The sequence below is a fragment of the Rhinoderma darwinii genome, chromosome 5 (assembly GCF_050947455.1).
Source record: "Rhinoderma darwinii isolate aRhiDar2 chromosome 5, aRhiDar2.hap1, whole genome shotgun sequence".
Taxonomy (NCBI): domain Eukaryota; kingdom Metazoa; phylum Chordata; class Amphibia; order Anura; family Rhinodermatidae; genus Rhinoderma; species Rhinoderma darwinii.
The window spans coordinates 191,102,434-191,129,155 of NC_134691.1; the positions used below are offsets into that span (position 1 = coordinate 191,102,434).

Sequence of the window (26,722 nt, forward strand, 5' to 3'; positions counted from 1 at the left end):
ATTTTATAATATTACCCACTCTATAGGTTTTTTGAGTTATAACGTGAAACCTTTTTATGCATCTTGTGTCCAAAGACTTGCCTCTTATGTCAATAAGTTTGACTGTTCACACAAGAACATCGAGAAACTGTACCTTTATTCCTGTCATAACCTACCATACAAAGAGTAGAATTCATATACTTGACAATGTATGTAAACTTAATTAAACGGTAGTAAACAGGAGTAACTTTAATTATATCATGCCATTAGTAGATGACTCTAACTTACCAAGCCATTGCATGTTGAAAGCGCTACTGTTGAGTTCTCATGGTATAGCAGTGTTCCTTGATAAAAACAGAAGTCATGGGATGAGTACACTTCTGTAGACTTGGTCCTCCCATCTCTAAATGTTTGAACTGTAAATCCTGGAGCCATTAAATGATTTGCAGATTTTAATTCCATATGCAGATTATTTCCAAATCCATGAATCTTGAGATGAACAGGGCCCATGTCTGCTGATCTCTTGCGTCTATGACTTTGGCTAATGTCATGTGTGATGTAATTCCCATCTTTGTCCACTTCATATGCTTCAACAATGTGATATTCTGTAAGTAACACAAAGTAAAATAACTAGTGAAACACAACTCAAACATCAATATGGGTTGGTGAAAATGTGATATTCTACAAACCCATCTTAGAACAATGCAAAAATGATTACTCTTGTATTACAGCTTAAAGGAGTTATCAGTGCCATAAAATGATATTGCAATCATAAACTAACCTAAAATAAGGTGACTTACTAATATACTTCATGTTCTTGTTGTGCGTCAATTTCAAGTATGAAAATTAGTGCTTCTTTACGTTTTGATGATGCGCCGACACAGACCCACGTGAACGAGAAAGTTCTCTTTCCTCCCCTGTGTCGGCGCATCATCAAAGCACATGACCACAAAGGGACTGTCACTGCGATTTCTTGCAGGCAGAGTTAATTTACAATATGTAATACTGATTACACATACAGTATTTGTGGTTTTTTTGTTTGTGTTATGGTCCCCGGATAACCCCTGTAAGATACTGGTCCTATATAGTTGTGAAAAAAGGGTAAACTTGAATATGCCTAAAATTGAAGATTCATCTTTGGTGATTCATTGCATATATATTTGCCCCAACAATAGAATACAGGAGCTGTATTCTCTGAATGGAGTAGGACTGTAATGAATGGTCTCTAGTGCATCCTCTTTAACACAATGCTGCCTGTATTCTGTTAAAAGTGCTTGAAGAGCAACAGCGGGAATTTGTCTTCCCCATCTTTGCTCTTGTCCCTAAATTATGACAAAGAGAGCAATCCTCCTATTAGGTATGTGCAAGGCTGTGTATAAGGCACATAGAATTTTTCTGCGTTTTCATAGCATTTTTAATGGGTTTTTTATGCATTTTTTTTTTATAGCCAGCCATTCATGTTTATAGTGATATATAAAATGCACTACACACAACTTAGATTTGGTTTGTGGTGTTTTTGTTGCCTTTTTTATGGTCAGTGCTTTTTTGTTTCAAAACGCAACATGTTTTTCCTATAGGCTTTTATAAAGTACTTAAAAAAATCTACACAAAATGACACTTAATAAAAAAAGCCACCAAAAACAACACTAAAAAAAGTCATAAAAAATGCTGTCGCTTTTTACAAAACACTGGAAAAAAAATCTGTGTGATGTGTGAATATATTCACACATAGCAGTTGAGGTGCAGTTAAAAACTGCATAAAAACTGCATCTTAAAAACCGACGGCGTTTTTACTGTGATTTAGTGCGTTTTCGATACAACCGCATTGAAAAATTATGGTAAAAATGTAAGCATTTTTTCACATGCATTTTTAACAGAGTTTTTAACCGTATCTCAACCGCTAAGTGTGAATATACCCTTAGGCCTCCCTCACACACATATTTTTTTCTGGAAATTGAAACTGCATTAAATAACACTTCTTTCATACATTTTTCATGCCGTTTTTAGCAGCGTTTTTGGTGCGTTTTAATTTAGTGCCATTTTTTTAAGTCCTATAGAGAAGCCTATGACAAAAAAACGCCTGAAAAAACACTAGAGCATGCTGCGTTTGGAAAAAAATGCCACTAATCACAAAATTGCCTAAAAAACGCCACAAAAACCCAGTAGTACATAATGGATTTTATATTTGACTATAATAATAATAATATAATAATAATAATCTTTATTTATATAGCGCCAACATATTACGCAGCACTTTACAATTTAGAGGGAACATGAAACAAACAATATCAGACATTACATAGTGACAAAGTTCATTTACAATTCAAACCTGGGGAGTGAGGACCCTGCTCGCAAGAGCTTACAATCTATGAGGAAATAAGGGAGACACAAAGTGTAACAGTGTTTGTTCTGTACAATGGTCCGGCCATTTTTATACACATGCGGTGGTAACATAAAGCTGCATGAGCCGGTCACCAGCCAGTATTCGCGTATGACGGACATGAAGAGAAGGAGTGTGAGGGAATCTTATTCTGATGACTAATCTAAAAGGAGGGCCATGGAAAGGAGTCAGATTAGGGAATGTTATAGGCCTGTCTAAAAAGATGTGTTTTCAGGGCACGTTTAAAACTGTGGATATTGGGAATTAATCTGATTGTCTGGGGTAGCACATTCCAGAGGACGGGTGCAGCACGAGAGAAATCTTGGAGACGGGAGTGGGAGGTTCGGATTATGGAGGATTTTAATCTAAGGTCGTTGGCAGAACGTAGAGCCCGAGTAGGGTGGTAGACAGAGATGAGGGAGGAGATGTAAGGAGGTGCAGCACTGTGGAGAGCTTTGTGGGTGAGAGTAATAAGTTTCAATTTTATTCGGAAGGGGATGGGCAACCAGTGCAGTGACTGGCACAGGGTATAGGCGTTGGTGTAGCGGTTGGTCATAAAGATGAGCCTGGCTGCTGCATTGAGGATAGATTGGAGAGGGGAGAGTTTAGTGAGGGGAAGACCGACTAGTAATGAGTTACAGTAGTCAAGACGAGAGTGAATCAGAGCAACAATGAGAGTTTTGGCGGTTTCCTCCGTAAGAAAAGAGCGGATTCTGGAGATGTTTTTGAGGTGAAAATGACAGGAGCGTGAAAGTGATTGTATGTGAGGAGTAAAGGAAAGATCTGAGTCAAAAATAACCCCGAGACAGCGGGCGTGCTGCTTAGGAGTGATGGTAGTGCCACACACAGAGATGGAGACATCAGGTTTAGGGAGGTTAGTAGATGGTGGGAACACAAGGAGCTCAGTTTTAGAAAGATTCAGTTTCAGATATAGTGAGGACATGATGTTAGAGACAGCGGACAGACAATCACTGGTGTTCTGTATTAGAGCAGGGGTGATGTCACGGGAAGAGACATATAATTGCGTGTCATCAGCGTAGAGATGGTACTGGAAGCCAAATCTGCTGATGGTTTGTCCAATAGGGGCTGTGTAGAGAGAAAAGAGAAGCGGACCTAGGACTGATCCCTGAGGAACCCCGATAGCAAGGGGAAGATGAGAAGAGGTGGAACAAGCAAATGACACACTGAATGAGCGGTCAGAGAGATAGGAGGAAAACCAAGAGAGAGCCGCGTCCTTGAGGCCAATAGAGTGGAGCATGTTAAGTAGGAGTTTGTGGTCTACAGTGTCAAAGGCTGCAGAGAGACCCAAAAGAATCAGGAGAGAGGATTTACCGTCCGATTTAACCGCCAAGAGATCATTTGAGACTTTAGTAAGGGCAGTTTCTGTGGAGTGTTGAAACCAGATTGTAAGGGGTCAAGAATGGAGTTAGCAGAGAGATAGCAGATAAGGCGAGAGTAGACCAAGCGTTCCAGGAGTTTGGAGATGAAGGGCAGATTAGAGACTGGTCGGTAGTTAGCAGCGCTGGATGGGTCAAGAGTTGTTTTTTTCAGTAATGGGTTTATAATGGCATGTTTAAAAGAGGAGGGAAAGATACCAGAGGAAAGTGAGAGGTTAAATATTTTAGTCAGGTGACCAGTGACAGCTGGGGAGAGGGACTGGAGGAGGTGTGAGGGGACAGGATCACTAGGGCAGGTAGTAGGACGAGAAGAAGAGAGGAGCCTCGAGACTTCTTCTTCAGTTATTGGGTCAAATGCTGAGAGTGAAGAAGAGGGAGTGCGGGAGGGAAGGGGATCGATGTTACTAGGGGACTGGGAGAGAATATCATGCCGGATGTTGTCAATTTTAACTTTAAAATAATTGGCCAGGTCTTCAGCACAGAGATCTGTGATCGGCGTCTGCACTTTAGGACTAAGGAGGGAGTGAAAAGTATCAAAGAGGCGTTTTGGATTATTAGATAGTGTGGAGATGAGAGAAGTGAAATAGACTTGTTTGGCGCGGTGAAGGGCAGAGTTATAAGTTTTGAGCATAAATTTGTAATGGAGGAAATCTGCATCCAAATGTGATTTTCTCCACAGTCGTTCGGCACATCTCAAGCACCGCTGAAGAAAGCGGGATTGAGGCGTGTGCCAGGGTTGTCGTCGTCTTTGTCGGGTGGTTTGGAGTGTAGACTTTAATGCCAAAAACGGATTAAAAAAAGCTGGTAAAAATTAAAGAAAAAACAAAAATTCATATGTGTTTTCTAATGGTGTTTTTAATGGTTTTTTCGCATTGTTTTTGGATGCGTTTTTTTATAGCGTTGCCAGATGTTACATTAAAGTCTATAGTAAAATTTAAAATGTAACTTCATTTTTATTTGTGGTGTTTTTGACGCAATTTTGTGGTCAGTGGCGGTTTTTACAAACGCAGCATGGTATGGGTTTGGCATTTTTCAGGTGTTTTTCTGATAGGCTTCTATATAGGACTTCAAAATGCTGCAATTCGTCAGTTTGTACATGCATTTTTTATGACCACAAAATGACCTAAAAATCGCCACAAACCAAAGGGTGTATGTAGTGGATTTGATATTTTACTATAGACTTTAAAGGGTAACTAAATGTTCAACAAACTTCTGAGATGTCATAGTGACATGTCAGAAGTTTTGATTGGTGGGGGTCCGAGCACTGAGACCCCCACAAATTGCTAAAACTAAGCGGCAGAAGGGCTCGTGTGAGCGCTGAGCCGCTTAGTTTCTGTTTGGCTTTTTACGGAAAACCGATGTAGTGGTGTACCGGTTAATAGATTTCTCTATTGAGTCCGTACACCTCTACATCGACTTCCAGAAAAAGCCGAACAGAAACGAAGCGGCTCAGCGCTTCTGTCGCTTTGTTTTAGTGATTGGGGGGGTCTCAGTGCTCGCACCCTCACCAATCAAATCTTCCAACACGTCACTATAACATGTCAGAAGTTTGTTGAACATTAGTTGCCCTTAAATGTATCATCTGGCCAAACAAAAAACGCATCCAAAAATGCCATTAAAATATGCGCACAAAAACGCAGCAAAACGCTGTGTGTGAATCCAGCCTGAAGGCAAGGAAGAATTTGAAAGAAGCATATGTATTATCCAAATGCTTGTCCCCTAAGACGCACCATGTAAAGTTTTTTTATTATTTAGCATATGTGACATTTAAATATTAGATCTTTTTTCAAAAAGTATATAAACATAAAGGTTATGTAATTGAGCAAAATAAAACACTAACAAATGTGTGATATGACCATGTTGAAGATGCCCTTGCATCCAGATCCAAAGAGCTTTCTGAGGCCACAAAAAAGAAGTTTATATATGCCTGGAAAGGATTTAAAAAAGATTGCCAAACATAACTTCATCTAAAAGTAGATTTTTCAACTGCTAACTTGCCCAGGCCAGCCCATCCTAACAAATTTATCCTGAGAGCAGAACACAAAGAAATCTCTAAGAACCGCTGGATTTCATCATGGGACCTACAGATTTTGCCACATTTTATATAAAAGTATATGAATCTGCACAAATCATGGGAGGTATGCCAGAAAACTTTGCTGTCCAGAAAGAATATCGGGTCAAAATTAAAGTTTGCCCATGAACACATAGGCAAACACCAGGACTTCTAAAACAATATGCTGTGGATAGACAAGGCAAAGATATATGGAATTGTCCAGTGCGAAAATACATGTTTAACAGGAAACTAAAGATAATATTACATTAGGAGAACTAGATACCAACTGTATAAAATGGTAAAAATTTTATGGTTTAGGCCAGGATCACACACATAGTATTAATACATCAGTTATTTGGTGCAGTTTTTGGATAATTTTTTGGAGCCATAGCTAGAAGTGGATCCAAAAGGAAGGAAATGTATAAAGACAAGACTGATGCATTTCCTTTCTTTTGTGTCCACTTCTTTGTTTGGCTTCAAAAACGGAGCCAAAAACGGCATCATAGCTGCGTGTGTGATCCGGGCCATAGGGTTTCTTTGTTGTATCAGGGCCTGAAAGGCCTTTATTATACCAGAGTGTGCCTAAGGTTAATGTAAGAACATCTGTCAGAGAATTAAAGATCAGCTAAAAGTGGACCTTACAACATGACAAGGACAGCAAACATACCAGTAAATCCACCAAGTAATGGCTGAAAAAAAAGTTAAAGGAAATTGGGGGTTCTTGACAAGTTAATGAAAGCCTGGGTGTAAATCCTATTAAGATACTGTGGGGTACATTGATTGAACAGTGCGTGCACAAACACCTCACACAATGCAGATCTAAAAATATTCTCCATGTAGGATAGGGAAAAAATTTCTCCCAGACAATGTCTGAGACGGGTAGATGGTTCGAAAATGCTATATATTTAAATATGGCGTGAATGAAGATCAAATATTGTCCACATACACCGCATTCCAAATTATTATGCAAATGTTATTTTTCGCTGATTTTCCTAAATAGTCGATGCAAATGACAGTCAGTATAATCTTCAAGCCATCAACCATTTGGGTACAATGCAAATTTTATTGAACAAATCTCCTAATGATAACAGGTTTTTTTTTAGGAAGTAAAAAACTCAAAATGCACTGTTTCAAATTATTATGCACAACAGAGATCAAAACATTTTAAAGGTTGTAAAGAGAACTAAAATGGTACTTTGTTGAATTTGCAGCATCAGAGGGTCATATTTACAGAAATCAAAAGCTCTCTCAATCAAAAAAAACTTAGCAGGCCAAGTTACATGTTAACATAGGACCCCTTCTTTGATATCACATTCACAATTCTTGCATCCATTGAATTTGTGAGTATTTGGACAGTTTCTGCTTGAATATCTTTGCAGGATGTCAGAATAGCCTCCCAGAGCTTCTGTTTTGATGTGAACTGCCTCCCACCCTCATAGATATTTTGCTTGAGGATGCTCCAAAGATTCTCAATAGGGTTGAGGTCAGGGGAACATGGGGGCCACACCATGAGTTTCTCTCCTTTTATGCCCATAGCAGCCAATGACACAGAGGTGTTCTTTGCAGCATGAGATGGTGCATTTTCATGCATGAAGATAATTTTGCTACGGAAGGCAGGGTTCTTCTTTTTGTACCACGGAAGAAAGTGGTCAGTCATAAACTCTACGAACTTTGCAGAGGTCATTTTCACACCGTCAGGGACCCTAAAGGGGCCTACCAGCTCTCTCCCCATGATTCCAACCCAAAACATGACTCCGCCACCTCCTTGCTGACGTCGCAGCCTTGTTGGGACATGGTGGCCATTCACCAACCATCCACTACTCCATCCATCTGAACCATCCAGGGTTGCACGGCACTCATCAGTAAACAACACGGTTTGAAAATTAGTCTTCATGTATTTCTGAGCTCACTGCAACCGTTTCTGCTTGTGAGCATTGTTTAGGGGTGGCCGAATAATAGCTTTATGCACACCTGCAAACCTCTGGAGGATCTTACACCTTGAGGTTCGCGGGACTCCAGAGGCACCAGCGGCATCAAATACCTGTTTGCTGCTTTGCAATGGCATTTTAGCAGCTGCTCCCCTAATCCTATTAATTTGTCTGGCAGAAACCTTCCTCATTATGAATTTATCTGAACGAACCCGTCTGTGCTCTGAATCAGCCACAAATCTTTTCACAGTATGATGATCACGCCTACGTTTTCTTGAAATATCCAATGTTTTCATACCTTGTCCAAGGTATTTCACGCTTTTCAGCAGCAGAGAGATCCTTTTTCTTTCCCATATTGCTTGAAACCTGCTTAATAATGTGGAACATCCTTCTTAAGTAGTTTTCCTTTGATTGGGCACACCTGGCAAACTAATTATCACAGGTGTCTGAGATTGATTACAATGATCTAAAGAGCCCTAAGACACAATACCATCTGTGAGTTGAATTGAAAAACTAATAATTAAATGTTTATGACACTTAAATCCAATGTGCATAATAATTTGGAACACGGTGTGCAGTACTGTGCAGAAGTTTTAGGCAGTTGTGGAAAATTGCTTCAAAGTAAAAATGCTTTCAAAAATAGAAGTGTTAATAGTTTTGTATATCAATTAACAAAATAAAAAGTGAATGACCAGAAGAGAAAATCAAATCAATATTTGGTGTGACCACCCTTTGCCTTTAAAACAGCATCAATTCTTCTAGGTACACTTGCACAAAGTCATGGATTTTGTAGGATTATAGACAGGTGTATGATTAACCAATTATACCAAACAGGTGATAATGATCATCATTTTCATATGTAGGTTGAAACACAGTCATTAACTGTAACATAAACAGCTGTGTAGGATGCTTAAATCTGGGTGAGGAACAGCCAAACTCTGCTACAAAGGTGGGGTTGTGGAAGACAGTTTATTGTTACAGGTCCACCATGTCAAGATTGAGCACAGCAACAAGACACAAGGTAGTTATACTGTATCAGCAAGGTCTCACCCAGGCAAAGATTTCAAAGCAGACTGGGGTTTCAAGAGGAGCTGTTTAAGCTCTTTTGAAGAAGCACAATGAAACGGGCAACTTTGAGAACCGTAGATACAGTGGTCAGCCAAGGAAACTGTGCAGCAGATCAAAGACACATCAAGCTTACTTCACTTCGGAAGATGTCAAACAGTGCCATCAGCTCAGAACTGGAAGAAACCAGTGGGACCCCGATACACCCATCTACTGTTTGGAGATGACTGCCCAGAAGTGGAAGAATTGGGGCCAAAAAGCCATACCTTTGACAGGGAAGCAAGGCCAAGCAACTCAACTATGCACAAAAAAAGTAGAAAAATGGTGCAGAAAAATAGCAGCAGGTGCTCTGGACAGATGAGTCAAAATTTGAAGTATTTTGCTCTAACAGAAGGCAGTTTGTTCGCCGAAGGGTTGGAAAGCGGTACAATGATGAGTGTCTGCAGGCAACAGTGAAGCATGGTGGAGTTCCTTGCAAGTTTGGGGCTGAATTTCAGCAAATGGAGATGGGGATTTGGTCAGGATTAATGGTGTCGTCAATGCTGAGAAATACAGGTAGATACTTACCCATCATGCAAATACAATCAGTGAGGCGTCTGATTAACTCTACATTTTTGAACATCTCTGACTTAAAGGGGTTTTCTCATCAGAGACATTCATGACATATCCACAGGATTTGTCATAAATTTCAGATAGATGCGGGTCCAACCACTGGGACCCGCACCTATCTCTAGAACGGGGGCCCCCTAAACCCCGTTATAGCTTTGTCTGATCTCTCCGACTCTCGGCCACTTCCTGGTTATATGGTCGGAAGTTACGGAAGCAGCGTAGCTCACTGAGCTATGCTGTTTCGGTAACTCCCATAGTAGTGAATGGCAGTTACGGAAGCAGCATAGCATGTGAGCTATGATGTTTCCGTAACTACCATTCAGTTCTATGGGATTTATGAAAACAGCGTAGCTCAGCGAGTTACGCTGTTTTCGTAACTCCCGACCATGTAACCTTTTTCATGGTCGGAATTCAGACGCAACACAGCGGCAGAACGGGGTTTAGGGGGCCCCGTTCTAGGGATAGGTGCAGGTCCCAGAGGTGGGACTGCACCTATCTGACATTTATGACATATCCTGTTGATATGTCATAAATGTCTCTCACGGGAAAACCCCTTTAAAGGTTCATTCTAGGGATCGGTGAGCGTTTCAATCCTTAGACATTTTCTTATTCGTCACAATAACAGTACATCCTTCCTTGCTCTCTCAGTGTGGCGAATATTGTTGTGGCCTCTCTTATTTATGTAGATATATCATTTAATAGCATGTGACTTTAACTATTAGAGTTTTGGGTTAGGGGTGAAACTATAGAATTTCCTTAATAAGTTAGAATCTCATGCATTTACTATATATTCCACCACTATTTAGATATGGATTCCTAGTGCTGAAAAAGACTTTGCAATATGTTTTATGGCTTTAAGAGGTTGCTAAAACATCAGTTAGGAGTACGCAGCAATTTCATTGTAATCTCAGTTTCATTATGCAGCTGGGATTCAACTGTAGCTGTGAGTTACACTAAATTCCAGATGTGAACGAGAGCTATTCTATTGGTCTCACTTTTACCTTATCTCAATATACATTGCATTTATGAATAATTTGGATGTGATGAAGAAGCATTTATATACCTGTATACATAGTTTACCCCCATCATTATTGAACATAACCTTAACCCCTTAAGGACACGGCCAATTTTGGCCTTGAGGACAGAGCAATTTTTTTTACATTTCCCTCTTTGCATCCCGACGCTCATAACGCTTTTATTTTTTGTACGACGTAGTTGTATGAGACTTTGTTTTTTGCGGGACGAGTTGTACTTTATGTTCGTACCATTTTTTGGTACAAATACATTATCGTTTAATTTCTATAAATTTTTAATTAGATTAAAATGCAGAAAAAAAGCAGTTGTGCAGAAGTTTTAATATTTATTTTTTTACACCATACACCGATCATAATAAATAATGGTATACATTTGTAGTACAGGTTGTTACGGTCGTGGCGATACCAAATATGTCTATATTATTTCATGTTTTGGGACTTATATTTTAAAAAGTTGATTTATTATAAAAAATGTGTATTTCTGTGTATTTTATTTACTTTTTATTTATTTATTTACCATAATTTTTTTTTTACATTCATTTAACTTTTTTTTTTAATCCCATAAAGGGATTTAGCATTTTGATTTTTATTTTGTAACTGTAATGTACTGGCATATATCTATATGCCAGTACATTAGCCTGTTACTGATCGTACACAGGCAGTTGTTAGGGCATACCTCAGTATGCCCTAACAACAGGAAATATGTTCAGACAGCCCTGGGGTCCTTCACTGGACCCTGGGCTGTCTGGCCATACGAGTTGTTGGCTTTGATCGCGTCACAGTTATTTTTTGTGACGCAATCAATGTGCAGTCCCCTCTCCTTGAACGCCTCAATCAGCTGTCATCGCGGCGTTCAAAGGGTTAACAGCGGAGAGAAGATGTTTCTCTCCTCTCCGCTGTCAGAGCGGGGCCGTGGCTGTGTATTACAGCCGTTGCCCCGCTCTCGATCGCGCGCACAGGGACGGCTGTCACACAGGACGAGTATGCTCGTCCTAATGCGTGAAGTGCTCGCCGCTCAGGACGAGCATACTCGTCCTGTGTCGGCAACCAGTTAAAGCATCAATTCTTGTAAAGCCTCTAGTACCCATTTATGTCCATTACCTCTTAGTTAAAGTTTTCTTAAGAGCTCCCAATTTCTTCTATTTTTGCATATCTGTCACACTTGAATATTTTAGATCATAATACTACTTTTAATATTAGAAATAGATAACCCAAGGATACACAAAATACTGTTTTTAAATGATGATTTATTGAAGTAAAAATTGTACCTGGTCCTATGTGAAAAAGCATTGCCCCCTTAGCTATTAAATCAAGCTGTTAACCAAATTCAATTGACAATTGGTTTCAATTTCACTAGCCACGGCATTACTGCCAGACCTGTTGATTCTAAACATCAGTTAAACAGCACCTATCTGGCAATGGGAAGCAGGCTAGAAGGTCTCAAAATCAGCACATGACAAATGTTCTAAAGAAATTCAAATACAGATGTAAAATCTACCAGTCTGGAAAGGGTTACAACGCCATTGTTATTGCTCTGGGGATCCAGCAAACCACTGTGAGACCCATTATCTACAAATGGGGAAAAGTTGCAACAGTGCAAAACATTTCCAGTAGTGGCCGGTTTAACAAAATTTTACCTAGAGCCCAAGAGGTGAACATCTAAAGAACTGAAGGCCTCACTTGTTTCAGTTAAAGAGGCTCTGTCACCACATTATAAGTGCCCCATCTTGAGCATAATGTGATTGGCGCTGTAATGTAGATTACAGCAGTGTTTTTTATTTAGAAAAACGATAATTTTTGATGGAGTTATGACCTATATTAGCTTTATGCTAATGAGTTTCTCAATGGACAGCTGGGCATGTTTTACTATATGACCAAGTGGGCATTGTACAGAGGAGTGTATGATGCTGACCAATCAGTGACCAATCAGCGTCATACACTTCTCTCCATTCACAGTCACATAACCGCACTATAACGCTACTCATGTGTCATGACTAGGGATGCATGATGCATCGAAACTTCGATACTGTTTCGATACTCTGCATCCCCAAACGGTTCGATACCGCTATTTCCTGTATTTCGATACTTAGCTGCGCAGCCGCACAGCTAAGTATAGTAATACATGCATGTATGAAAGCGGGGCTGCGGCTGTGTAATTCAGCCACTGCCCCGCTCCTGAGTCCTGATAACAAGTGCGCGCTGTCAGGATGATGTGATGCGGCCGGAGCTGTACTAATGAGCGGCCGCACTGAAGACAGAACATGGCGGGCGCTCTACAAAACACCCCCATGTTCTGTCTCCAGTGCCTGAACCGCCGCTCGTTAGTGCAGCGCCGGCCGCATCATCTCATGACAGCACTTCCTGTCAGGAGCGGGGCAATGGCTGTATTACACAGCTGCAGCCCCGCTCTATAATGGCGGAGATCAGGGAAACCTCTTATCTCTGCCGTTATTCCCCTGAATGCTGCCATCAAAGCGGACTGCAGCATTCAGGAGAAAATGAGAAGGGGGATGCCCATGGATCGCGTCACAGGGGATTCATGTGACGCGATCGAGGGCCATACCATATATGGCCAGACAGCTCAGGTTCTATTGACGGACCCCAGGACTGTCTTACCATATTTCCTGTTGTTAGGGCATACTGAGGTATGTCCTAACAACTGCCTGTGTACTATCCGTCCACAGGCTAATGTACTGGCACATATCTGATATATGTCAGTACATTAAAGTTTAAAAATAAAGTAAAAACAAAGTAATGTCAAATAAAAAAAAAAAAATACACATTACCTTTTTTACAATAAACATTAAAATAAGTCTCAATACATAAAATATTCACACATTCAGTATTGGCGCGGCCGTAATAACCTGCACAACCATTTTTTTGCATAATTTATGATGTGTACGCTGTAAAAAAATAAAATAAACACTGCCTTCTTTCACTTATTAATGTGAGGCGCTAGGTGCAATGAATTTAACCTCCATGTTCTTCACATTAATAGTAATTAACCCCATCATGTACCTCACACATTAACCCATTATGACTGAGAAACATGATGGGATTAATTACTATTAATGTGAGGCACATTCAAAATTCATCACACCTCGCGCCTCACATCAGAAAACGGAAGAACTTTTTTTTTATTACTGTTGGCAAAGTATCGAAATAGGTATCGAAATCGCAATACTAAACAAAGTATCGGTATCGAAGTCCAAATTCTGGTATCGTGACAGCGCTAGTCATGACAATGAATATACATTACCTCCAGCCAGGACGTGATGTGTATTCATTCTCCTGACCACTTCTCTGCACTTCTCTGTGAGTTACAGCATAGCAGGCGTAGTCTCGCGAGATTACGCTGTAAGCTGTCATTCACAGCGAGATCTCGCTGTGCTGGGCTGTATATCACACAGACGCTACAGAAATGGTCAGGAGAATGAATACACATCACGTCCTGGCTAGAGGTAATGTATATTAATTTTCATGACACATGAGTAGCGTTATAGTGTGTTTATGTGACTGCACATAGCGATATAGCTATATCGCTATCTGCAGTGTAAATGAATGAGAAGAAGTGTATGACGCTGATTGGTCAGCGTCATACACTCCTCTGTACTTGAAGTTGTTTCTAATGCGTTTACTTAGGTTATTATGGTAGAACGAGTATAACTTAAACTTTTCTGCATCACTGGATATATACAACAAGGCTTCGATACTATGGTAGCAGACGAACTTCCGGCTTTGAGGTTGGGGGGTCTCTGTAGGGTCTTTCTCCTAGTGGCTGCGCCTCAACACTCCCTATACACCTGGTACGGCAGGTTACAAGGCCACCTCCGCAGGTCACGGTGGGTCTACCCACTACCCTTCGCGGACTTCCCAAGACTGGAGGCTATGCCCCGTCACCCTTGGCTGCGGCGGGAGGTTGATATTTGGATACGCTCTGCGCCTTCGCGGATCGACGTGGGAGCTACCCACTACCCTGCAAAATGACCACTATAAGGGGAATGCGTTACTCACTGTTGGTGCATTGCTGGGGTCTGGGGATTCGTTCTTGCTTCCGGGGTCTGTCCTTGTTTCACGTGTCACTGCTCCCTGACACGCCACTTTCCTTTTGACACAGTCTTCAATAGCAATTCACTGCTGATAATTTAACATATGCCACACTTGCAAGCGATCTTCTGGTGTGAGCGACTCAGCAGACAGCACGGGGTTAATACTACTTCCAGGCTATTCCAAGCCGTAACTTCACTTCCCAGTGACAACTTATCTTCTGCTCTTTGCCTAACATAGGCACCAGTCCAATCACAGCTCTCTCTTTGGCTTTAGATCACACTAATTAAGATTCATCAGCTCACACAGTTCTCCGCAGTAATTCTCAGCAGTATCAGATCTCACACAGATGACATTAACAGCGTGAGCATTAGGTTACACAGGTCACTTATCTCAGGTGCTGGCCAACTCCAAGGCTTATCTCTCTAGGCACCTCCTCTGCTGTGCCCTCATCTCTACACCTCCAATGCTGGCTGTCTCCTCACTTCTCGCTGCATCCTCTCTCTTTCTCCACCATGTCACATGGCAACCACTGACTTCTACTTCCTGTCACACAGCTCTGTCTCCTCAGTCACTGGTCCTGCATTAACACCTTGTGGGTGCTAATAACATGGCAGGCATACACAGGATAACACATATAGTAGGTGCCGTTAAAACAGAAGCAGTCATCACTCCAGACAAGAGGGAACACAGAATAAAAGTACCACTAAACATGAAAGATGCACAGGCAAGACAGTTCAATTTAAAAGGGCAGAATCACCCCCTTACACTTCCCCCGGCCTTTTCGAGTGCAGTCCCTTGCACTCACAGAGGCGAGTTAGGCATTCATTGCTGTAGCGGTTACAGTTCCCCATCCTTGTAGAGCTGTGTTTTCCTTTATGTCGACCTCTTGGAAACCCAATGCATCTGGTTCTATTACTGTCGACAGGTCCCGCTGATCTTTAGGCTGGTCAGTTGAACAGACAAAATGCTACCAACTTTGGACGTTGGAAGACTGCTGGTGTGAATTCTGCCGCTGCAGGAGAAAGGAGGGATGGCTGGTCACGAGATTTTTGGCTTGACACTTAGCTGGTGAAAGGGCCGACGGGGTCGCCGCCTGTCAGGGGCAAATCTGCTTCCCTTAACTGGAACACCACCTGAGCCTGTGACATTGGCAGCTTCAGTGCCCTTTCTTCCTCTCACTACATCAAATTCTACCATCTCTCCTTCCCCAACGCTGTGCAGAGACTTCCGGGGGTTACTCCGCTTTATAGCAGACCAGTGAACAAACACATCACCTTTATGGTCACTTCGGCGAATAAAACCGTAGCCCCTTCGGGCATGAAACCACTTCACCGTCCCTTTTACTTGAGTAGCATTAAATGTCCCTCCCACTTGGCTAAGATTCAACACCTTGTGCTGTACTACTGGTATGCTTGTGCAGCGCCCAATAGCTCTCTGCGTGGAAGATAGAAGGCCTCTACAATGAACTTCTGCCACTCGGCCCTCAGCAGTTGTGGCCTCCTGGAGTTGGTCGGGACAGTGGGGGCTGCCGCTCTGATCTATCAGCCATGACCCTCAGTTATGCTACGTCTATCTTCAACTATCGAATGGCTTCCTAGACATCTTGAGTGAAATCCTGAAATACTGTTACAAGTCGTTTGCTCACACTCTGGATGGGTTCTGGAGGGCCCGCACACTGCATTGCCACACTGGCCTCCCCTGACTCCTCTTGATGTACTTCCAGAGTTTCACTCAAGACCTCGCTCATTGTGGCTGTAGGTGTGGACCTCACAAAGTCTCGTAGGGCCCTTCTCAGCGTACGACTATCCAGACCCGATATAAATTATATAAATTGGTCTCTTACGATCCGATCCGACTCTGGCAGTGATGCACAACCTGCTGGGTCCTTTTTTTACTAGGCGACTTTACATACCCTGTAGTCTGACTGCAAACTGCTGCAATGACTCTCCATTCTTCTGTACTCTTGTATAGAACTTCTTACGGAGAGCGGCTGCGGAGGTGACATCCCCATATAGAGAGTTTAACCGGCTGATGATCGCCTGGAGCGTACTGCGTTGATCTGGCGGCAAGACCAGAACAGTTTGTCTGGCATCCCCTTCAAGAGAGTTGAAAGCTAAATCGGCCTGGTGGGTCACTGGTACCTGGAATAATCGGGCAGCGGTGCGAACCCGCAACGTCCAGTCGGTGATTGGTACGCTCTTTCCATCAAACTTGGGAATGTGCATTAGGACGGCCCCCATAGGGATCACTACTGTCGCGGGGGCTGGTCCTGCCTACTACGGTAATTTGTAAGGGCTTCCGCTAATAATCACTGACACCACCTCAAGTTGTTTCTAATGCATTTACTTTGGTGATTATGGTACAACGAGTATAACTTCAACTTTTCTGCATCACTGGATATATCCAACAAGCCTTCGATACTATGGTAGCAGACGAACTTCCGGATTTGCGGTTGGGGAGTCTCTGTAGGGTCTTTCTCCTAGTGGCTGCGGCTCAACACTCCCTGTACACCTGGTACGGCAGGTTACAAGGCCACCTCCGCGGGTCATGGTGGGTCATCAGCTAACACAGTCCTCTGAAGTAATTCTCAGCAGTATCAGATCTCACACAGATGCCATTAACAGTGTGAGCATTAGGTTATACAGGTCGCTTATCTCAGGTGCTGGCCAGCTTATCTCTCTTGGCACCTCCTCTGCTGTCCCCTCATCTCTACACCTCCAATGCTGGCTATCTACTCGCTCCTCTCTGCATCCTCTCTCTTTCTCCACCATGTCACATGGCAACCACTGACTTCTACTTCCTGTCACACAGCTCTGTCTCCTCAGTCACTGGTCCTGCAGTAACACCTTGTGGCTGCTAATAACATGGCAGGCATACACAGGATAACACATATAGTAGGTGCCGTTAAAACAGAAGCAGTCATCACTCCAGACAAGAGGGAACACAGAATAAAAGTACCACTAAACATGAAAGATGCACAGGGAAGACTGTTTAGTAGTGGCCGGTCTAAAAATTTTTTACCTAGAGCCCAGGAGGTCACAAAAGAATTAAGATAAACATCAAAAGAACTGAAGGCCTCACTTGTTTCAGTTAAAGTTAATGTACACGATTCCACAATAAGAAAATACTGGCCAAAATGGCATCCATGGGAGAGTTGCAATGAGCAAACCCAGGGACGTAACTAGGAAAGACTGGGGCCCCCCCAGGTGCCACAAGCAGCCCCCCTTATAGATAGTGCCCCCTGTAGAATGTGCCATACAGCCCCCTGTAGACAGTGTCACACCGCACTTGTAGATAGCGCCTGCACCTCCCCCTTGTGGATAGTGCCATACAGACCCCTGTAGATATCGCCATAAAGCCCCCCTGTATATAGCGCTATACAGCTCCCACTGTATATAGTGCCACACAGCCCCCTCCCATTTAAATGTGCCGCACACAGACCCCTGTAGATTGTGCCACACACAGCCCCCGTAGATAGAGCCACAGCCCTCCACTTTGTAAATAGTGGCACACAGCCCCCTAGTAGATAGTGCCAGACAGCCCCCCCTTAGTAGTGCCACACAGCCCCTTGTATATAGTGCCACACAGCTCTCCCTTGTGTATAGTGCCACACAGCGCCCCTCTTGTGTATAGTGCTACACAACCCCCATTGTATATAGTGCCACAAGGCAATGGCACATCTGAGAAAGTTGTATCAGCCAGGAGGATGTCAATCAAACATGGAAAGGCGGGTTTGGAGGCAGAACTATGTGACTCTTCAGGATAGCGGCACCGCCCCATGACCCTTTAATGAGTAACTAGCATATAGTGTGCACCGTTTTAAAAGTGGATTTGAAAGATTTTGCTGCTTCTGAAAAAAACATACTGTAAAGGATCTGCCAGGCACAGCTTCGGGGTCAACGCCCATAGATAATCAGTCTGCACCTGCTTCTATGTCTGTGAGACTGACTCCATCTTCCACCACTCAGGATGGCAGGCTTAGGAGTGGGAGAGCCTATCACAGCCTGGCCAGACGGAGCTAGCTCCCGCCCTCTGTCTATTTATACCTGCCTTTCCTGTTCCTCCTTGCTTGTGATTCTTCTCATTTGGTTTCCTGGCCCTGCTGCAGCTTCTTGTTCTATTTGTCCTTGCTTCATATTGACCCCGGCTTGCTGACTACTCTCCTTTCGGGAGAGTTGTAGGCTCTATTTTCGTTTAAAGCCCCACTCCTCAGGTTCTGAGAGCCAGCGGCTGGGTATAATTATGTCCCGGCTCCAGGAAGGGCCCCAAGAATGGGCCTTCTCCTTGGCTCCTGACGCCCCTGAACTTTCCTCCATTGATCTTTTTTTTTCTGCTCTCGGACTCATCTATGACGAGACTGACAAGACTGCTTTTGCGGAGAGTCAGCTGGTGACCTTACGTCAGGGTAAGAAACCTGTTGAGGAGTATTGCTCTGACTTTAGGAAGTGGTGCGTAGCTTCTCAGTGGAATGACCCTGCCTTAAGGTGCCAGTTTAGGTTGGGTCTGTCGAACGCCCTGAAAGACCTGCTAGTTAGTTATCCCTCTTCTGACTCCCTAGACCAGGTTATGGCTTTAGCGGTACGACTTGACCGACGTCTCAGGGAACGACGACTTAAACGTCTTGATTTTTTCTCCTCTGACTCCCCCATGATGCCTTCTGAGGTTCCGTTGCTTCGTTCCTCCCTGGAAGACTCGGAGGTACCTATGCAACTCGGGGCCTCCGTGTCCCCCCAACAACGTAGAGAGTTCCGCAGGAAGAATGGTCTCTGCTTCTACTGTGGGGATGACAAGCATCAAGTGAACATCTGTCCTAGGCGTAAGAATGCAGCCGGAGAACTTCCGCGCCTAAGTGATCATCGGGCAGGTCACTTGGGCGCACAGGTATTTCCCGTAAATATGAAACGTAATAAAATCTTGCTTCCCTTTCAAGTCTCTTTTGGTGGTAGGTCTGCTACCGGCAGTGCCTTCGTGGATTCAGGGTCTTCTGCTAATATCATGTCTGTGGAATTTGCTATGTCTCTAGCTATGCCTTTGATTGATTTGCCTAAACCTGTCCCGGTAGTGGGTATCGACTCCATTCCTCTTGCTAATGGTTATTTTACACAGCATACCCCTGTTTTTGAACTCCTTGTTGGCTCCATGCATTTGGAGCAGTGCTCTGTACTGGTGATGCAGGGATTATCATCCGATTTGGTTTTAGGCGTTCCCTGGTTGCACATGCATAATTCCACGTTTGACTGGAATTCTGGGGATCTTACCAAATGGGGTAATGAATGCTTGATGTCATGTTTTTCTGTTAATTCAATTTCTCCCCCTGAGGAGGTGAACACGCTACCTGAGTTTGTTCAGGACTTCGCTGATGTTTTCTCTAAGGAGGCCTCCGAAGTGTTACCTCCTCCTAGAGAATATGATTGCGAAATCAATTTGGTACCAGGAGCTAAGCTCCCTAAGGGTAGGATATTTAATCTCTCTTGTCCCGAACGTGAAGCCATGAGAGAGTATATCCAGGAATGCCTGGCCAAGGGTTACATTCGCCCCTCTACTTCTCCGGTAGGTGCTGGCTTCTTCTTCGTAGGGAAGAAGGATGGTGGTCTTAGGCCATGCATTGACTACCGAAACTTGAATAAGGTCACTGTAATGAACCAGTATCCCCTTCCTCTGATTCCTGATCTCTTTAATCAGGTTCAGGGGGCCCAATGGTTCTCTGAGTTTGATCTACGGGGGGCTTATAACCTTATCCGCATCAAAGAGGGGGATGAGTGGAAGACTGCGTTTAACACGCCCGAAGGTCATTTCGAATACCTCGTCATGCCCTTTGGGTTGTGTAATGCTCCCGCGGTCTTCCAGAATTTCATAAATGAGATTTTAAGAGACTACCTCGGGGTTTTTCTTGTAGTGTACCTTGATGACATACTTGTGTTTTCCAAGGACTGGTCCTCCCACATTGAGCATGTCAGGAAGGTCCTCCAGGCCCTTCGGGAAAACAAACTGTTTGCGAAGACCGAAAAATTTGTGTTTGGGGTGCAGGAGATACCATTTTTGGGCCAAATCCTCACTCCTCATGAATTCCGCATGGACCCTGCCAAGGTCCAGGCTGTGGCGGAATGGGTCCAACCTGCCTCCCTGAAGGCGTTACAGTGCTTCCTAGGGTTCGCTAATTATTACAGGAGGTTTATTGCTAACTTCTTGGTCATCGCTAAGCCTCTTACGGATCTCACTCGCAAAGGTGCTGATCTCCTCCACTGGCCTCCTGAGGCTGTCCAGGCTTTTGAGGTCCTTAAGAAGTGCTTTATCTCGGCCCCGGTGCTGGTTCAGCCCAACCAAATGGAGCCATTTATCGTGGAGGTTGACGCGTCCAAGGTGGGAGTGGGGGCTGTCTTGTCCCAGGGTACCAGGTCCCTCACCCATCTCCGCCCCTGTGCCTACTTCTCCAGGAAGTTTTCGCCCACTGAGAGTAACTACGATATTGGCAACCGCGAACTCTTAGCCATTAAATGGGCATTTGAAGAGTGGCGCCACTTCCTGGAGGGGGCTAGGCACCAGGTAACGGTCCTTACCGACCACAAGAATCTGGTTTTCCTAGAATCTGCCCGGAGGCTAAACCCGAGACAAGCTCGATGGGCGTTATTTTTTACCAGATTCAACTTTGTGGTTACCTATAGGGCTGGGTCTAAAAATGTTAAGGCTGATGCACTGTCACGTAGCTTCATGGCCAGCCCTCCTTCGGAGGAAGATCCTGCTTGTATTTTGCCTCCAGGTATAATCATTTCCGCTATTGATTCTGATTTAGTCTCTGAAATTGCGGCTGATCAAGGTTCAGCTCCCGGGAACCTTCCTGAGAACAAGCTGTTTGTTCCCCTGCAATTCCGGCTAAGGGTACTTAGGGAAAATCATGACTCCGCACTATCTGGCCATCCAGGCATCCTGGGTACCAAGCACCTCATTGCCAGAAACTATTGGTGGCCTGGGTTGCCTAAAGACGTTAAGGCCTACGTCGCCGCTTGTGAAGTTTGGGCTAGGTCCAAGACTCCCAGGTCCCGACCAGCGGGCTTACTATGTTCTTTGCCCATTCCCCAGAGACCTTGGACCCATATTTCCATGGATTTTATCACCTATTTGCCTCCATCTCAAGGCAAGTCGGTGGTGTGGGTTGTAGTAGATCGCTTCAGTAAGATGTGCCATTTTGTGCCCCTCAAGAAACTACCCAATGCTAAGACGTTAGCTACCTTGTTTGTCAAACACATCCTGCGTCTCCATGGGGTCCCTGTCAATATTGTTTCTGATAGAGGGGTACAATTTGTTTCATTGTTTTGGAGAGCCTTCTGTAAAAAGTTGGAGATTGATCTGTCCTTCTCCTCGGCCTTCCATCCTGAAACTAATGGCCAAACTGAGAGGACTAATCAGTCTCTAGAACAATATTTAAGGTGTTTTATCTCTGACTGTCAATATGATTGGGTCTCATTCATTCCCCTCGCTGAATTTTCCCTTAATAACCGGGTCAGTAACTCATCAGGGGTCTCCCCCTTTTTCTGTAATTTTGGGTTTAATCCACGGTTCTCTTCCGTTTCACCTGGTAGTTCCAACAATCCCGAGATAGAGGTCGTTCATCGAGAACTGTGCACAGTCTGGGCTCAGGTTCAGAAGAACATAGAGGCGTCCCAGAGCATACAAAAAACTCAGGCAGATAGAAGACGTTCTGCTAACCCCTTGTTTATGGTCGGGGATCTGGTGTGGCTATCGTCTAAAAATTTGCGCCTTAAGGTCCCGTCCAAGAAGTTTGCTCCCCGGTTTATAGGGCCATACAAGGTCATTGAAGTCCTCAATCCTGTCTCCTTCCGACTGGAGTTACCCCTATCTTTTCGAGTACACAACGTGTTTCATGCCTCCCTCCTTAAACGCTGCTCCCCGTCCTTAGCTCCCTCGAGGAAACCTCCGGTCCCTGTTCTCACCCCTGAGGGGGCAGAATTCGAGGTGGCCAAGATTGTGGACAGCAGGATGGTCCAAGGCTCCCTCCAGTACCTGGTCCATTGGAGAGGATACGGGCCTGAGGAGAGGACTTGGGTACCCGCCCGGGATGTTCACGCTGGGATATTGGTCAGGAGGTTTCACCTTCGTTTCCCCAGTAAACCAGGTCCACTTAGAAAGGGTCCGGTGGCCCCTCATAAAAGGGGGAGTACTGCAAAGGATCTGCCAGGCACAGCTTCGGGGTCAATGCCCATAGATAATCAGTCTGCACCTGCTTCTATGCCTGTGAGACTGACTCCATCTTCCACCACTCAGGATGGCAGGCTTAGGAGTGGGAGAGCCTATCACAGCCTGGCCAGGCGGAGCTAGCTCCCGCCCTCTGTCTATTTATACCTGCCTTTCCTGTTCCTCCTTGCTTGTGATTCTTCTTGTTTGGTTTCCTGGCCCTGCTGCAGCTTCTTGTTCTATTTGTCCTTGTTTCATATTGACCCCGGCTTGCTGACTACTCTCCTGCTCTGCGTTTGGTACCTCGTACACTCCTGGTTTGACTCGGCTTGTTCACTTCTCTTGTTGCTCACGGTGTTTCCGTGGGTAACTGCCCCTTTCTCCCCCTGGCTTCTTTGTACCCTTGTCTGTTTGTCCGTCGTGCACTTATTGAGCCTAGGGACCGTCGCCCAGTTGTACCCCGTCGCGTAGGGCGGGTCGTTGCAAGTATGCAGGGACTGAGTGGCAGGTAGATTAGGGCTCACTTGTCTGTCTCCCCACCCTAGTCATTACACATACATTTGGAAATATTGTCAGGTCATGTATTACCGCATAGTGGTGATTCAATGGGTTAAAACTACCAGACAGGTTCCCATGAAATATACAATGAATTGCCATCTGCCCTGCAATTTTGTTATTATAAATATATGCTATATAATTACAGTTGCAGAACCAAGCTCATACATATATACAGTACCACAACCAAGCTCAGTACATAAATACAGCACTAGAACAAAGCTCTGACATATATATAGCACCAGAACCAAGCTCAGTACATATATACAGCACCAGAACAAAGCTCAGTACATAAATACAGCACTAGAACAAAGATCATACTTATATACAGCACCAGAACCAACCTCGGTACATAAATACAGCACTAAAACCAAGCTCAATACATATATTGAATACCAGAAGAAAGATCAGTACATAAATATAGCCCCAGAACCAAGCTCAGTACATATATACATCCCCAGAACCAAGCTCGGTACATATATACAGCACCAGAACAAATCTCATACATATATACAGCACCAGAACAAAGCTCAGTACTTAAATACAGCATCAGAACCAAGATCAGTACATATATACTGCCCCAGAACCAAGCTCAGTACATATATACAGCACCAGAACAAATAAAGCTCAATTTAGTGCAACCCCTGACGTATAGGTTTGTACGGCGTAAAACTACCAGCTCCCAGCATGGCCCGAACAATAATAAGAATATGCTGGGAGATGCTGTTTCACAAAAAAAATCATGCCACCCATCATCTCGCTCCAGATCATACAGTGACTACAGTACTGATTAGGCAGAATAAACATTTACATTAAGTGACTCACTGGTGACGCCTCAGATTCTTATTCTTTTCTTCTCTCTCCGGTCCAGACCTCTATGACGGATTTATCCCGGCCATGACCCATTTCTGCAGTTTTCCACTCAGATGTTTTCAGCTTCTCACTTTTAAAACATTTCTGCACCTATAAACGAAGTAAAAATTCTCAACACCTCTAAATATAATAGAGTGCCATACACTGCACCTCTAACTATAATAGCACCATACACTGTGTCCCTGATTATAATAGTACCATACACTGTGTCCCACACACACACACACACACACACCGTGCCCCTGTAGATAGTGACACCCATAGAGCCTCTGTAGATAGTGCTCTACATAGAAGCTGCTGTAGATAGTGTCCCACATACAGCACTCTGTATATAGTACCCACATATCGACTCCAGATCTTCAAGGCAATAGTGCTAACCACTGAGCTACCGTGCTGCCCTACATATAGCTTCCCCTATAGATAGTGCTCCACGTATAGCCCACCTCTGTAGATAGTACCTCACATATAGCTCCCCTTGTATATAGTGTCCCACATATAGCCCACCTCTGTAGACAGTGTCCTACATATAGCCCCCTGTAGCTAGTGCCCCACAGGTAACCCACCCCTGCATATAGTGTCCCACATATAGCCCACCCCTATAGATAGTGGCCTACAAATAGTTCCCCTATAGATAGTGCTCTACATATAGCCCACCCCTGTATATAGTGCCCCCCATATAGACCCCCCTGTATATAGTGCCCCACATATAGACCCCCTGTAGATAGTGCCCCACATCAACACATATAGACCCCCCCTGTATATAGTGGACCACATCCCCACATATAGACCCCCCCGTATATAGTACCCCACATCCCCACATATAGAACCCCCTGTAGATAGTGCACCACATCTCCACATTTAGACCCCCCCCTGTATATAGTGGCCCACATCCCCACATGTAGACGACCCCCCCTGTAGATGGAGCCCCCACTGTAGATTACGCCACAGTTTTAGTAAAAACAAATAAATGACATACTCACCCTGATCTCGTTCCCACGCTGGCGGTGGCAATGCAGATCTTCTCTCTTCTGAGCAGGTCTGCTGGAGCTGGATGACGCAAGCGGCGCATCGTTCAAAGGCGCTGATTGGCAGGGCAGAATGACATGCCCCGTCAATCAGCGCCTTTCAAGCATGGAAGCAGCGTGATGATGTCATCGCGCCGCTAGCATTGTTGAAAGGCGCTGATTGGCGGGGCAAGTCATTTTGCCCGGCCAATCAGCGTCATTGTAAGGCGCTAAATGGTCGGGCACAGAACGTGCCCGGCTATCCAGCTCTGCCTGCTATAGACGCAGGTGCATTTAATGTAAGAGGGGGTGGCTGTCGCTAGCACAGGAGCCCCCTCCGCTGCTAGCGACACCCCTGGGAATGAGAAGTCCTGTGTTGCCCGGCCCATACATGTTAGAGGCTCAGTGGCGCGGGCCCCGTAGTAGCGTTGCTACCGCTGTAGCAGCCATAACGGCTGCTAGCAATGCCACCGGGTATATGGGGGGGCGTGTCGGCGTGTGGCATGGGCCCCCTCAAATGTCGGGCCCCATAGCAGCCGCTATGGCTGCTACAGCGGTAGTTACGCCACTGAGCAAACCACTGATGTCTAAGAGGAACACAAAGGCTCACCTTTAATTTGCCAAAAATCATCTAGATGACCCCCAAGAATTTTTGGGATAATATTCTGTGGACTGATGAGTCAAAGATGCAACTTTTTGAAAGACATGGGTCTTGTTACATCTGATGTAATGCTAACACCACATTCCACCATGTCACGATTCTGGGGTATGTGGACCCACTAGGCCGCTCCACTGTAGTGGAGTGGCAGCTTGCCAAACAACAGTCAATGAAAGCCTAGCACAAGAGTACCTGTATGAGAGTCCAGACAGACACGAGATGTAGCAAACGCTTTGGCACAGATGATTCGTGGCACTGGACGTGGCAGATGACACTTAGCGAGGCAGATGACACAACGTGGCAGATGGCACAACATGACTCCAACACTAGACTTCAGCTCAGGAACAAACACAGTTACAGGATACAGGAAGCAGGATACGGGAACACTGGGAATAGGATACAACTAAGGGACCATTTGCTTAACTAACATGGGAAGCGAACAACCATGCTCAGGCAAGGAGAGGAATGGCAGAGCCATTTTTAAAGTCCATTGTGTAAAGGGATTGGCTGGGGAACTTTGCACAGGTGCGCGCGCTGGCCCTTCAAGTACGGGAGTGAGCGCCCGCGCACCCTACAGGAGTCAGAGGGGAGCTGTGCCGGCGTCTCTGAGGTGGGAGACGCCGGCATGAAGAAAGTATCCTGCGGTCACGGCTGCCGGTACGTTGGACGTGCTGGCGGTCAGAGACTGCAGGTGCAACATAGCATAAGAATGTCACAAAAACAGTCAAACATGGTGGTGGCTGTGTGATGGTTTGTAATCTTATTTGCTTCCGCAGGACTTGGACAACGTGCTATAACTGATGGAATTATAAATTCTGCTCTCTAGCAGAAAATCCTGAAGAGGAATGTCCACTCGTAAATTTGTGGCCTAAAGCTCAAGCACAGTTGGGTTATGCAGTAAGACAATGATCCGAAGCACACAAGCAAGTCCAGCTCTGAATGGCTCA

At 44.5% G+C, this 26,722-nt stretch overlaps 1 protein-coding gene across 1 annotated transcript in view; it reads right to left on the reverse strand.

Annotated features, from left to right (window-relative positions):
- ADAMTS16 (ADAM metallopeptidase with thrombospondin type 1 motif 16) overlaps positions 1–26,722 on the reverse strand; it is a 220,483-nt gene that overhangs the window by 189,488 nt on the left and 4,273 nt on the right. The window contains exon 3 of the mRNA XM_075828498.1: positions 268–584. Within this exon, the coding sequence (XP_075684613.1) occupies positions 268–584 (317 nt within the window). The remainder of the gene's footprint in view (positions 1–267; positions 585–26,722) is intronic.